This window comes from Saccoglossus kowalevskii, chromosome 6 (assembly GCF_978046115.1).
Source record: "Saccoglossus kowalevskii chromosome 6, keSacKowa6.1, whole genome shotgun sequence".
In the NCBI taxonomy this organism is placed as follows: domain Eukaryota; kingdom Metazoa; phylum Hemichordata; class Enteropneusta; family Harrimaniidae; genus Saccoglossus; species Saccoglossus kowalevskii.
In genome coordinates, this window is record NC_140646.1 from 30,110,102 (window position 1) to 30,124,301 (window position 14,200).

Here is a 14,200-nt window from a genome sequence, read left to right on the forward strand (position 1 = left end):
CCACTGATAATTCAAGTATTTATCATCACATTTCAATGAAAATATGGTATATTGATGCTTTAGGACAATGCATAGACCAGACTAACTAGCTCCCATGTGTGCGAAGCAATGAAAATTGGTACATACACATGTAGATGCTGAGGGATAAGCAGTTTATTAAAATATTAAGTCATCATATATAGTCATTATTTCAATAAATATTTATAATTGTTAAAGCGGGGGAGTCATCATTGTTTACAAACAAGCATCTACCCATGAGCCTTTGCGTTTTTAGCGTGTGTTGTTATCGTCGCCTGGGACCCAATTCCCGTGTGTGTGCAGGTGACAACCCTCTCGCTTTAAACCATAGCTACTTGGAACCACACTAATCATTTGTTCTATTAGAAGCACATGTGCGTACTGTACAAATAAAGGACAAAGACAATCTATGGTCAAAATAAGACATATTTCAATGATTTTGCATGCAATAAACACAATGCTTTTTATGTGTAAAGAAGATGTGCTTCTATTATAGTAAATACAGTATTCCTTAAGGTGGAAGCCTAGTCAAACTAATGTCTCATGGTACAATGAAATAGCATTATTTTGTGTGTTACAGTCACGCATTTTGCAAAATAAATAAATTCTGGGTTTTTTAATTTATAAGTACCGTAGGCTTTTACCTTAAATGTACTTATTCCTTCAGCACACTGGAGTTCTTTCTAAGCTTCTTTGATTTGAATTGCATTTACAGATTACTGTGCAAATGAGTCCATCTGACCCCCCCCCCCCTCTCCCCAGCTCCTCAATTATGGTTCGCAGGAGTTCATGTCATGTTGGCTTCATCACGTGTTGCTATATCTCATATTTAAGTTCAGTTCATGCCCTGATTAAACAGTACATACTTTGTGTCACGCAATTATAGAGATAGCGGATAAGATAGTGGACTTGCATCATCTAGACAGAACTAAAAACCTAAATATGAAAGCTCTTTCACTGATTTTGAAAAGAAGTCCATTATACGTAAAAAGTTCACAGAATTTCATAACAGAACAGAATCTTTTTATTGATTTTATTTTATTCTGAACTGTTTATTCAACCCGAATACATACTTAAACTGCTTGAACAAAAAACATGTTTTTCGTCAAAGCATGACGATAAAAAGAGGCCTCCATGCATATGAATATTCATGTATAGTTGGTGAAGTAAATGACACCAATGAACCAGTTTTAGGGAACCGCCCCTTGTACCATGTGAAGTCTAGTGTATAACCTACATGCCTACTTGCCGTATAAATGGAGAATAAAAATGGTGACAAAGGTTATAGATAACACTTCAGACAGCTACCAACGAACAACATTCTTTGATAGTCAAGACAAATATTAGCTGCCAAGGAGAGCAGAATTGTATTGTCCACCTGGACGGTGTTGTTCCGCTCAGGCATTCCACCCTCCTTCTTGGTAGTGGTACAGGCCTTGCCCAGAGCATTCACTTTGAAAATACAAGATGCAGAATTGTGGTCAAACTTGAGGGGAGGGCAGTTTATTCTCAGATTACGGTCAACCCCAGGGGGATTACTGTTAGATTAAGGTCAGTTCCAAAGATGGTTTACTCAGAGGTAGTCTACTTCCAGATAAGGGTAAATCCAGGAGGCAGTTCAGATTAAGGTTAATTTGGGGGAGAGGGGGTAGATTAAGGTCAATCCCAGAGATGGTTTACTCTCAGATTAAGGTCAGTCAGTGGGCGGTTTAATCTCAGATTAGTGTCAATGGGGGGGGGGGGGGGGTGAATCCTGAGTATTCTTAGATTTCAATTTGTGCATATTTGCATATTAATCAGCCAATTTCACTTATTTTTCAAGAACCTAAAACATATTTTAATAACATTTGGTTCTTAGATGCTCTGAGACAACCCACAGGTCTGATTAGTCTATTTTTTCATTTGCTTTAATAAAGAGTTACCACATTGCAAGGCTATATTAGTCACACCAGGGTTCTTGTTTGAAAAGCCAATTTGAAATGTTGAAGTAATTGTTCCCGGATGTGTACTTTTTTGTAAACTGAAGTAGCATTAATAATTAGGAACGTCATAATAAACTTGGCAGGGTGTAGTATTATTCAACAAATAGAGTGTAATAAAGTAAATATAATTTTAGGTATTTTAAATGATGACAATCTAATTTTGAACCATTTTATTTTACTGTTCAAAAAGTATATTTATAGCTGTAGAAGAAATGCTACAATCCCTTCTGCAATTGCGTTTAAATCACTAGTCCGTGAAAATAGAAAAATAGAGTTGGAAATAGCCCTGTATAAAGGAAAGGAACAATATCACTATCGTAAATGGGAGCTCTTAAATAATTGGTTGGCTTAATACAAGTAAATTAATCTTGTTTTTGTTTTTGTCTCACCACCGTATACCAGACAGCGTTTTGTCATGTACTTTTTTTTTTTTTTCCCAGAGGGGATTTTGTCATCTGCTCTGTATTTTTTTTTTCTGTATTTCAGAATAAAAAAAAAAATTGTTATTAAAATATAAAAAAAAAAAAAAAAATAATAAACTTGGCTCAACATTGTGTTGGATCACATATGCCAAAAACAATGATCTGTAGACAATATATAGAGTTTGTACTTATGGCTCATTTGAATTATTACCAAATGTTGATGATTGAAAAAAAATATGTATCTTTAATGAAGATAAATTATTAACATAGATTCCTACGGTGGCTGTTTTTTACATCTTTTCTGGCAGTTTTCCTGGTAGAACAATATTTCCTAACTATATTCAATGCTAATTAGGTTTGTAGATAGTCCTAGAGGATCTATGCATCGAATTTCAATGAATTTACTAAAAATTTACTAATTATGCAAATTAGGTAATTAACATGCACATATATTACCCCAAACCCTATCAGATCTGCACATTGTCCTTATGACGTTCATGTACCAATGCTAATCGAATGAGTGGTTCTTTAGATATCAGTGGATTTAAGCTAATTATCATGCAATTTAGGTAATTAATATGCATGGATTTAAACCAAAACCTAATCAAATCTGCGCATTGGCCTGGAGCATCTATACATCAAGTTTCATCAAAACCAACATACGGTTCTTGAGACTATCAGTGGAACAGGCGGACACACACATACACACTAACTGCAAAGACTCCCATTGCGTGCTTCGCTCACGGCAGTCAACATCCACGACATCTTGTGGGGGAAGGGTGAGGTTCGGGTCTTCTCAGTCACGGAAGTGAACACTGAAACGGACACGTCATGTAACTGGAACTCAATCTCGTTTATTCTTCAACAACAACGTAATACAGATGTTAACTCGTAAACAACTGGAAAGCAACTGCTCAAAACGAGCGCAAAAACATACAATATTGCCAATTGCCAATATCGCGTCAAGTAACAATTTGTAGGGCGGGAGGCGTTCTCATTGCCCAATACGAATACGGTGTTTACTCCGACGTTCGGAACACATATTGGCCAAATTACAACTGGGTGTGCTAGTTTCTCATAGCATTACATGCAAAAAATGAAATACGAAGAAAACATGGTTATGAATAAAAGATCAATAATTGAAATGAATCTCCCCACATACTGGGGGCGGGCACAAGAAATATTCTGATTCACAGATCAAATATTTTCCTGAGAGAAATCAATAACACAATACACGTTTAAAAAACTCAAGGTATATATAAATTGTTCAAAATTGTAACAAGTGTTCAAACATATTTTACAAGTCCTTTATAATGTCACGGACAAACCTTCGTGCTGCTATTGCAGCTTTCCTCGGCGGTCTTGAGGGCGGAGATTTAACAGTACTGTCCGGTTGATCAATTTCACTTTCCTTGTCGGTAAGAGGTTGAAACTCCTGCTGGCTATCATCGGTGGATATCTCCATCGGGTATAATTTCTGAATCGGGCGGTTTGTTGTGCCTGTAGCGGTACGTAATTCTGCTGCTCGTACTAATCCATCTGGACCGTTAAATAATTTGGTGACTTCAGCAATGTTCCATTTGAATCGACGCTTGACGTCATCATGAACTATTACTACGTCACCAACCTTTATGGCGTTGTGTTTACTTCCGTCAGCTGTGAAAGCGTGTCTTTCTCGCAATGCCGAGAGATATTCTGTCGACCAGCGCTTCCAAAATTCATTTTGGAGGGCTGTTAACAATTGATATCGACTATTCATTGTGTGGTGATTTCCACGGATTGATTTGTCGAGTTCATCATCATCGACCGGTGAGTTCGGAAGTGGGGTTAATAGGCGTCCCGAAATCAAATGTGAAGGAGTCAGCGCTGTAAGGTCGTTGTTTGACGGCGATACATAAGTCAAAGGTCGGTCATTGAGAGTTGCTTCAATCTCGGTTAGAATTGTGCGGAGCTGATCGAAAGTGGCTTGAGTTTTACCAAGGGTTTTCTTAAGTGCCGTTTTTGTCATGCCGATCAGGCGTTCCCAAAACCCCCCTTGCCAGGGAGCTCGTTTGGGGATGAATGTCCACGTTACCTTATTTTCGGCGAGAAGTCCTTGAACTTCGGGTGATGACAATAGTTCATGCAATTCGTACGATGCCGCCAAGTAAGTCGTTGCGTTATCGGAAAGAATTTTGGATGGTAGCGATCGTCTCGCTGCGAACCGTCGAAAGGCTAAGATGAAGGAGTGCGTGGATAGATCGGGTACAAGTTCGAGGTGCACACCGCGGGTTACCGCACATGTGAACAAACACACATATGCTTTAGCTGATCGGTGATCGGCGGTACGTACGTACAAGGCACCGGTGAAGTCAACTCCGGTGACAGTGAACGGGGGCGTGACGGTCACACGGTACTTCGGAAGCGGTGCAGTAAGTGGCGCATTGTAGGGTTTACCGTCGACTCGCTTACAGGTGACACAGCGTCGAATAATGTAATTAACAGTCTGTCTGATGTTCGTAATCCAATATTGTTGACGAATAGCAGTCACGACAGCCTGTGTCCCACTGTGGTGTAGACGTTCATGTTCTCGGCGGACAAGTAGCGTAGTAAAGTAATGTTTGCTTGGTAACAATGCAGGAAATTTAGTAGTAAAGTTCACATCTGCGTTGTGAAGTCTGCTGCCACAGCGCAAAACTCCGTCGTCATCGATGAATAAACGTAGTTGTCTAACAAGTACACCAAAGCGTTTATTGTTGTGACGGATGGCGGTGAATGAATCAGCGAAGTGTCGTTGCTGAAGATCAGAAACCCATGTCTTTTCAGCTTTAGCGATTTCTTCAGCGGAAATTGGTGAATTCGCGGTAGAAATACGTCGGCGAAGTTTATCGACGAAACGACGAATTAATACAGTAACTCGAAGTAATCGTTGCAAAGTGCTGAAGCGAGTTGGGTCGATTATATTCTCGAGATTGATGTTGGGTTCATTTGGTTCGTCGTCAGCATCATTCATCAACAAATCGGTATCGTGACGCGGTAACGTATCTGAAATCGCCTTGATTGACAGCGGAGGAATCAGCTCACCTAGTGGTTGATTGGCTGAATGTAGTATGTTGACACTGACGTCATCATTTATTGATGATAATTGCAGTTCTGTGACTGGCCAGGTATCATTTCTGGCCAGCCATGGAGGACCCTTTTTCCAAAGGTCATTGTTCACAAGGTCAATAAAGTTAATACCTCTGGTTAGTAAATCAGCTGGGTTTGACTTGGTAGGAACGTATCGATATGTTCCCTCTGCAGCATTTATTTCATGTATTCGATTAGAAATAAATGGTTGCAATTTCTTGTCAGACTTTAACCAGTACAGCACAATCTGAGAATCAGACCAAAATGTTATATTGTCAATAATATACTTATCACGGAGTGCGGCTTTCACAAATTTACTTAGTCGGGTAGCGGTAACTAAGGCCATCAGTTCTAATCTTGGTATAGTCATAGTAGTTTGATTTGTGGGCGCAATTCGGTTCTTCGCCATGATGAGAGATGTGACATTGTCCTTTTTGATATAGGCAGTTGCACCATATGCACGCGAGCTCGCGTCTGCAAAAAGATGCAATTCACAATGTTTATTCAAGTTATTCGTAGTTTCAAAATACTTCCGGTTGTATATCATCCCAGTTGCAGCTTGCAAATCATCGCGGATTTCGTACCATCTATTCGTCATTTCGGGGGAAATAACGTCATCCCATTCAAGTTTTTGTTTCCATAGTTCTTGCACGAACAGTTTTGCTTTAACAGTTATCGGCGACAGGAGTCCTAATGGGTCATACAACTGAGAAGTTTCGCTGACTACTCGTCGCTTAGTAACGGGGTCACGTGATGTACTATTTATAGTTGCAGTTTCTGCTGAGTCTTTCTGGTCAAAAATAGGTTTGTATGTTAACGTGTCAGCCTCAGTGTCCCATAACATACCCAGTACGCCAGTTGTTTGTGTAGGTTGTATCTTGTTGTCGCTCCGCGCAACATCACCCAGTTCTCGGCAATTTGTCGACCAAGAACGTAGGTTGAAGTTACCGGTAGACAAAAGTTTATTTGCGTTATTGTAAAAACAGAATGCTTCATCGGCGGTGGTTGATCCGGAGACGACGTCGTCAACGTATAGGTCGTTTCGTAGTTGATTCACAGTGACATCATCGTCGCTTTCATCAAGTAGGTGGCGTACAGTTGCGTTGAGTATGAATGGACTGCTTCGCGCTCCGAAGAGATTTGTTTTGAATTGTAGTGTGATGAACTCGGAGTTAACGTTGTTTGCGTCCGACAACCACAGGAATTTTATGAATTTCCTGTCATCAGGGTCGATTTGTATTTGAAGGAAAGCCTTCTCAATGTCACTTGTATACGCGATGGGGTTTGCACGAAAACGCAGTAAAATACTAGTCAAATCATTAAGTAGTGGTGGACCTGCCATCAAGCAGTCATTCAAACTTGGGTTGCCATTAGCTTTGGAACTACAGTCATATACTATACGTATCGGCGTTGTTTCAGAGTTCTTTTTCACTGGATGATGGGGTAAATAATGACCTGATTCGGTATCATCGTCGGTGACAATTTCTATGAAGTCGGCATGTAATTGTTCTTTAATTATGCGATCGTATATTTGAATAAGTTCAGGCGTTAATCTCTTAATCATGGTGCGTGTTCTGTTGCAAGACACTAAGTAATTAGTAGGTAGTGGAGCATGATCACTCTTCCAAGGTAACTTGGCAATAAATGTGTTACCTTCTCTGCGTAGATGAGTAGCACAATATTGTTTATATTGTTCATGGTTGTCAGTAGTAATATCATAACACACTGGGTCATCTCGTATGCCTATTGACTCAAGGTCCCAGAAACGTAAAAGTGTCTCGTCTAGCTGCGTGTTGTTAATATTTACTGTGTCAGTAGGGGTTTTCTCATTGGTGATGACGTCATCGCTTAGACTGGGGGAGTGTTCAGAGGTTTCACATACATTGTAGACATGCAGTTCAGAGTTAGTAATGCGACTTGCAGAGTTTGCGTTATTGTTCTCGGTTTCGTGATCGGAGGGACCGTTATCAAGTTGCGACGATCGGCGTTCATAGTGCGTAGATGCGGCTGGTGGCGCGGCGTTCGATGACCCCTCGTTGACCGGTCGTAACGATTCGCGTGTGTATAATGTAGGGGCGGTGTTCATTTCAACTTTTCGCGGTATAGCTATAGAGTGTTCATCTACAATTTCCTTTATTGGCGAAGGCATGTTTATCAGTACATGTAGCATGTTGGTTGTAGACGAGGTATTTCCGCAAGGCTTAGGTCCTGAAAGAAGGTAACCAAATGGTGACATGACAGCAGTCGGTCCGTCTCCTCGAACGACCCTGTCAGTTACGTATTGCCAGTAATAGTCGGCACCAATAAGTATGTCAATGTCAAAGTTAGGTTCTTTGTCATTAATGGGGTGGGCGAGTACTAGGTCCCTTAAATGTGGTAATTCTAGTAAATCACTAGTGACATAGTTTTCCATATTAGCAGAAATTTCAGGTATCAGCAAAGTGTTCATTTGTGATACAGTACCGTCTAATGCGTGTAAATTCAATGTCCCACTTTGTAGTATACGTCGTTCAGCTTGTTTACTTCCAAAAGCTGAAAGGGCAATTATTTCTGGATTAGTCGTGTTCATTGCAATTTTGCTAGCAAGGTTTTCAGTTATAAAACTTCTATTGGCACCCTCGTCAAATAGTACAGTAGCAGTAGTCATGTTATTGTCATAAGAAACGTTAATTTTGGCAGTCTTGAGTAGTACAGGTCTCTGTGAATAGCCAACATTACCGGAATTTGAATGAAATACAGCCGAATTGTTACTGACTTTCGGGTCAGTAGGATTCTCGTTAACCAGTGTCGATGAGCAATCGGTGTGATTGCAAGTGTGAGCCAGTGTACCTCTCCCTGGCACCGAGGTGTAAGTAGTTTTAACGTGAGTGTTTTTATTTGAAGAATGTGATGTATTGGAATGTGAACGGTTTGTTATTTCCTTGTCTTTACTTTTGTCATGCAAGGAGGTGTGATGTTTTTTTTGACAGTGGCGACACGAATACTTCGACCTGCAGTTATTGACGACATGATTTCCCAAACAGTTAAAACATAACTTGTTGCGTTTGACTATGTCAAGTCGTGAATCAAAATCAGAGACAACTACACAGTCGTTTGGGGTATGACCCCCTTTACAATAGGTACATGGAGGAGAGGAGTAAGTCTGTCGTGTAGTCGATCTTCGGCCACCTCTGGTATTAAATGGCGGAGCGGTTCTCTCGCCTCCTCTCGTTGATGTATGGAAGGTGGCTATGGTAGGAGTCTGTCGAGTATGATTGTCAAAGTCACCAATATGATTTACCTTAATTTCAGTTAGTATAGCCTTACGTAAATCGGGAAGTGTCCACGGTGTATCTCCCCGGATGCGGTATAGCGTACGATGAAAGTCAGTGGGTAATTTCTCCAAAATTAACGGTATAAGTAATTCTCCATATGCGCTTTCATCTTTGCCGTGCGAATTAAGTCCACGAACATGCGTTTCAATCGTGTCGTAGAAATGTCTAAGACTCGCTGTGTTGTTGGCCGGTGTAGGTAGTTCCCATAATGCTTTGATGTGTGCATTGATGATGGCTTGTTTCACGCCGTATCGTTCTTCTAGTAAAGTCCGAGCATCGATGTAATTATCGTTAGTGAGTTCGAGTCCTTCAATGGATCTAGCGGCTTCATCTTGTAGTAGGCTGCGCAAATAAGTAAACTTTTGCACATTAGACAGGCTTTCATCGCTGTGGATAGCGGCATTAAATGTATCGTAGAAACTCGTCCAGCACAGAGTATCTCCGGAGAAAGTTTGCAGTTCAAGTTTGGGTAGATTTACTGTTCTTCTTGGCGATGCGTTTGCTTGGAGTTCGTTGGCGCGAAATGAGGGGTTAACGGGCGGTGCGACGGTACTATTTTGAACTCGCGGTTTCGCTATCGAGATAGTGTATTCAACTTGGTCCTTCTTGATGACGAGATCGTCAAAGTAGTCACACGATTCTGTGCATTCATTCTCGTAGTCTTCGTCGCTGACTTGCTCTAACTGCATTTGTTGCTGAATTTGTTTGTCGAGATTACGTAGATCAACAACCCGATCGTTCAAAACTTGAGAAAGAGAGTTGATTTCTCGGTAGAGGCTTTCTTTTAATTCGTTCTCGACTTCGTTAGACAGTTGTTGTAGTTTAGGAGTGATTTTGTTAAATGTTCTTGTCATCAAACTGCGTTGAATACGACGAGTGAGCTTGAGTCCCTTGACAGAGAGAGGGTTGGGCTGTGCTGTTGCGGCATCAGTCCCCGATGACGTTCCTGGATCAGACATCGTTGTAGAGTACTTGCTTCTCCGTAGAAATGAGAAATCCTGGTATCTGGCACCAAAAATGTGGGGGAAGGGTGAGGTTCGGGTCTTCTCAGTCACGGAAGTGAACACTGAAACGGACACGTCATGTAACTGGAACTCAATCTCGTTTATTCTTCAACAACAACGTAATACAGATGTTAACTCGTAAACAACTGGAAAGCAACTGCTCAAAACGAGCGCAAAAACATACAATATTGCCAATTGCCAATATCGCGTCAAGTAACAATTTGTAGGGCGGGAGGCGTTCTCATTGCCCAATACGAATACGGTGTTTACTCCGACGTTCGGAACACATATTGGCCAAATTACAACTGGGTGTGCTAGTTTCTCATAGCATTACATGCAAAAAATGAAATACGAAGAAAACATGGTTATGAATAAAAGATCAATAATTGAAATGAATCTCCCCACACATCTATTAAAGTGTATTTTCGAAACACGTTTTTCTTTTCTTTCAACACATATTTGAAACTAACTTAAATCGATGTTATTCCAAAGCCGAACATTCGAAACGGGTCTGTTTACATAAATATTTCTAGAAAGGATGAAGTTGAACTTCAAGTTTGTGTATTGAAGAAAAAATACTCTAGAATTGCGGGTCATAATCATTTTTGAATCTGAAATTGTATTGCTATACTATTAATTCGTTCTAGCTCTCAACATTGCATTGTACGATAGGGCAGGTGTACTTCGCCAGTGTTTGCCAGGCTTCAACAAATACTGATACTTGTTTTGCGACCCAAATACATAAACTCACTCTCTCGCGACTTTTGTAAAAACACCATTGACGTCATATCATGAATATTCAATAAAAAGTTGACTGTTATGCAAATACAAGCTTGCTGGAGTTGATTGACCCGAGATTCCGCTCCAATTTTTGTAAACAAGTTCGCTCAGTAAAAAACACGTGCTGTAAAGTACATGTGCGCTCGAAATTTGTAAACATTTATTCATTCAATGTACCAACAGTGACAGTTTCAATTATAATATTTTTGATGTTTTGTGCTTTCATCATTGGTGACACCAGATCTAGACTTTGTGCAAAACAATCAAAAATTCAGAAAAATAAAATAAACATGTTTGTTCGGTTTGAAGAGATTAGCTACATTAGTTGAATTATATTATGACCGCCCGCACAAATGTCACTGACCAGAAACAAACATCTGCGAATTGTACCTCCAATATATTACTGAATGAATGCAGCAAAATCCCGCCATTGATCGATCGATTTTTTTAACGAAAGAGGCCCACAGTACATACTGAACAACAACAAATCCATTACTAGTATTTCATCAGAAATGGTAAGGAATTTTTACTGGACTATATAATGAATGTGAGTCTAATGTGTGCGGTGGGTGACGGATATTATTAAAAGATATTGAAAAAAAACCCACTGGATTCCGTTCACTGTATTTTTACCATATTGCATTTTACACAAACATCGAAAATAACCTTTTCACAACAGGTTTTGTTTTCCCCAGTGGGTTTTGTTTGAATAGATTTGTGCCCATTGCATTTTGTTCACGCTGCCACCCCTTTTCATGAACGATCGAGCATACTTGAATCTCATTTGCGTCTGTGAACGCGTTATTGCAAACTAAACCAATCAGAGTGCCTGTCATTTCTCGGTCACCGGGGCCGATGACCTCAGTCTGTCTAACCCTGACCCGTCTGTGTCACATTGCACGTAATTTATGCGCTTTGAGGTCACGTGGTGGTAATTTGAATGAATGTTCCAAATAAGGAACCAGTCTGTACCTGCCCACATTCTGCTCTCAGCTAAGCACGCGAACGTATCGTTACAGTCGTGTGTGCAATTGGAACTTGATTTTTTGCTTGCTTATACCTAGATTTTGTGTCAGCAGCCATGTTTTGTATGAAAGAAAGAGCGCTGTACTGTCGCTACGGTCCTTGCCAGTTCAACGGCAGCAGTACGCAGATGATCTGCCTCGGTGACAGCCAAAGAAAATTCTGGAAGCAATCATGTGGTCCTCCAGTCAGCGCCAAGCTTAAGGACGTAGGAGTACGTAATTACCAGAGACTGGCCGACCAAACCCAAGCCTTCGACAACTGCTGTGAACAGCAGCGAGTGAGAGAGAGAAAACCGTCAGGCGGCCTTCTCAAAACACCACCCCTGTCACCGACTGATTCTCCGACATCGCCCAAAAAAAATGTCAGGTTTGCTGATGCGTTGGGGCTAGAACTGGAAGCTGTCAGACTGTTCGAAAAAAGCGACGTTGACTACCAACTAAACCTCCCGGAGTCGTTTGTGAAGTCAGTCTACAGATCTCGGAGATTTTTGGCCAACATTAATGCCGTGAACAGGCTTCCTGTTGAAAAGATTCTGGAGCCATGTTTTGAACAACATTCAGACATTTTAAAGCAAGTACACGAACGAAAAGTATGCTTGGAAAAATTCACAGTGACGAACTTATCATTCAAAGCAACCGTACGTGTTGAAAACATTGCTACAGAGAAAACTGTGAAAGCCAGATTTACCATCAACGACTGGACAACGTATTACGATTTGCCAGCACGTCACACTGAGCATTGCGGACTAACTGATAAATTCACCTTTGAAATATCGCTACCAAAAGATTTCCTTATAGGATGTCGCGTCGAGTTCGCTGTTTGTTACGAGGTTGGTGATCAAGTATTCTGGGACAACAACGACGAAGAAAACTATGCATTCGAGTGTAGTAATAACCATCACACTACGAAATTATAGATTCTGGACTTGTTGCGACAAGGTGACACTGATTTTGACTATATTATTCTTCCATGAGACAATAGTCCAAGTTTTAGAGTTGTTTTTTTGCGGAGCCAAGCTTGCGGTGAATCGATTTCCCGTGGCTGAGTGCTGCCTGTCGATCATTGGGTTATATGACGTCAGTTCTACTTCTATAGAATATCAATGAGAGGATTGTTCGTTATATTTTTTTCTCAGGACGTGTTTAGTGGTTGACATTCAAAATCTCATTTTTTTGTTTAATTTTTTTTTTCGAATTTTATTATTTTTGGTCGTTTTGTTCTGCGGCTTGCGTCAAGTTGGACGCAGACTGCCCATTTTCCATACGTATAAATGATTATTTCTCTGTGTTTCTAATCTTAAATTTTAAGAAATGGAAGAAAAATATGATCTCTCCCACATTATTTGGGTTAAACTACTTATAAGATTTAATATTTAAGATTTAATTTTTGTTATTTTATTCACTTGCAAAGGACAGCTTCGTTCGATGTATTCATTGTATGTTTTTTGTCGCCGCATGTGTCGAGTAAAAATAAGGACATCGTCGCTATTTGTCACGCTACTATTGTCGTAGGCTCAGTTTTTCAGCAGTTTGTATTACTTAACATTTAAAAATCCAGACAAAAATATGATCTTGGGCTTGACACTTCGTAGTGTGGCGTGATAGACGATGTTCGGATGGAACCAGACACTTGTGTTTTACACAACCTAGGTGACCTCATGGTAAATATGAAACTAACTTACTAACCGCAACGATGCGGATTGGCTTTACAATAGAAGAGTCGAGCAATGCCGTCCGCGTCGAATGCGAGTAGAAATCATTCACAATGCCTATATATATATTTTTTTTTTCTTGGTTTTAATTGTCAACCACGGTGGGGAAGATTTATTTACTGGAAACCAAATATACAAAAATTATATATACTTGTAAATAAAAAAAATATACCTTAACAGTTTAAAAAAAACATGTTGTATTTTCAAAGAAACGTATTTTGTATAGACAAAACTGAACTTTCATTTGTAACTGTCTGGCGCATTTTTTTGCGTGAAAGTTACTGGTTTGATAATGTTGAACAAATATTCTGAGAACATTTTGAATTATAGATTTTGTTGTGCATTTATTTTAACTGATACTATGTACTTCCATATTTTGTTATATTGTGCAAAGTTCGATAGCATATATATAAAAAAAACATTGAAAGTAATATATTTTTGTTTTATATGCGTGTGTGTACAGTGTGTTTGCGCAATGCGCAATTTTCTAAAAATAAACTCGCGTTCTATTCCCCTTCAAAAATAGAATTTACTGTCGACACGTGCAAAAATACTGTGTTCGCAACATAAATAACAATGAAGCCTACATGGTGCCTTATCAAAGGTCCATGAACTGAAACGTATTCCAACAAAATGATGCAATGTACAGTTTCTGGTCCATCCATTTCAGTGAAATGAGGCACTATACAGATTCTAGTGCAGCCGCTTCAGTGAATTCAGTGGCGGACTCGGAGGGACGTTGCCCCCAAATCAAACTGAAACCCATTGTGTTAAGTATGTCAGCAAAATTTTCCCCTCAAAATGCATGAAATAACGTTTCAGAGGGTATAAATTT

The 14,200-nt window shown here is 39.9% G+C and overlaps 2 protein-coding genes across 2 annotated transcripts; one reads left to right on the plus strand and one right to left on the minus strand.

The window, feature by feature from the left end:
* Window positions 1–3,719: 3,719 nt before the first annotated feature.
* Window positions 3,720–9,803, minus strand: LOC146742221 (uncharacterized). The gene has a single exon (XM_085500659.1). The coding sequence runs from the start codon at window positions 9,801–9,803 to the stop codon at window positions 3,720–3,722; it is 6,084 nt and encodes a 2,027-aa protein (XP_085356785.1).
* Window positions 9,804–11,565: 1,762 nt separating this feature from the next.
* On the plus strand, window positions 11,566–13,796 carry LOC144344453 (protein phosphatase 1 regulatory subunit 3C-like). Its single transcript, XM_078006375.2, has one exon. The coding sequence runs from the start codon at window positions 11,710–11,712 to the stop codon at window positions 12,568–12,570; it is 861 nt and encodes a 286-aa protein (XP_077862501.1). The 5' UTR covers window positions 11,566–11,709; the 3' UTR covers window positions 12,571–13,796.
* Window positions 13,797–14,200: the final 404 nt, after the last annotated feature.

Coding starts and splice junctions, on each gene's coding strand:
- LOC146742221 (XM_085500659.1), bottom strand. CDS start 9,803: ATGTCTGATCCAGGAACGTCATCGGGGACTGATGCCGCAACAGCACAG.
- LOC144344453 (XM_078006375.2), top strand. CDS start 11,710: ATGTTTTGTATGAAAGAAAGAGCGCTGTACTGTCGCTACGGTCCTTGC.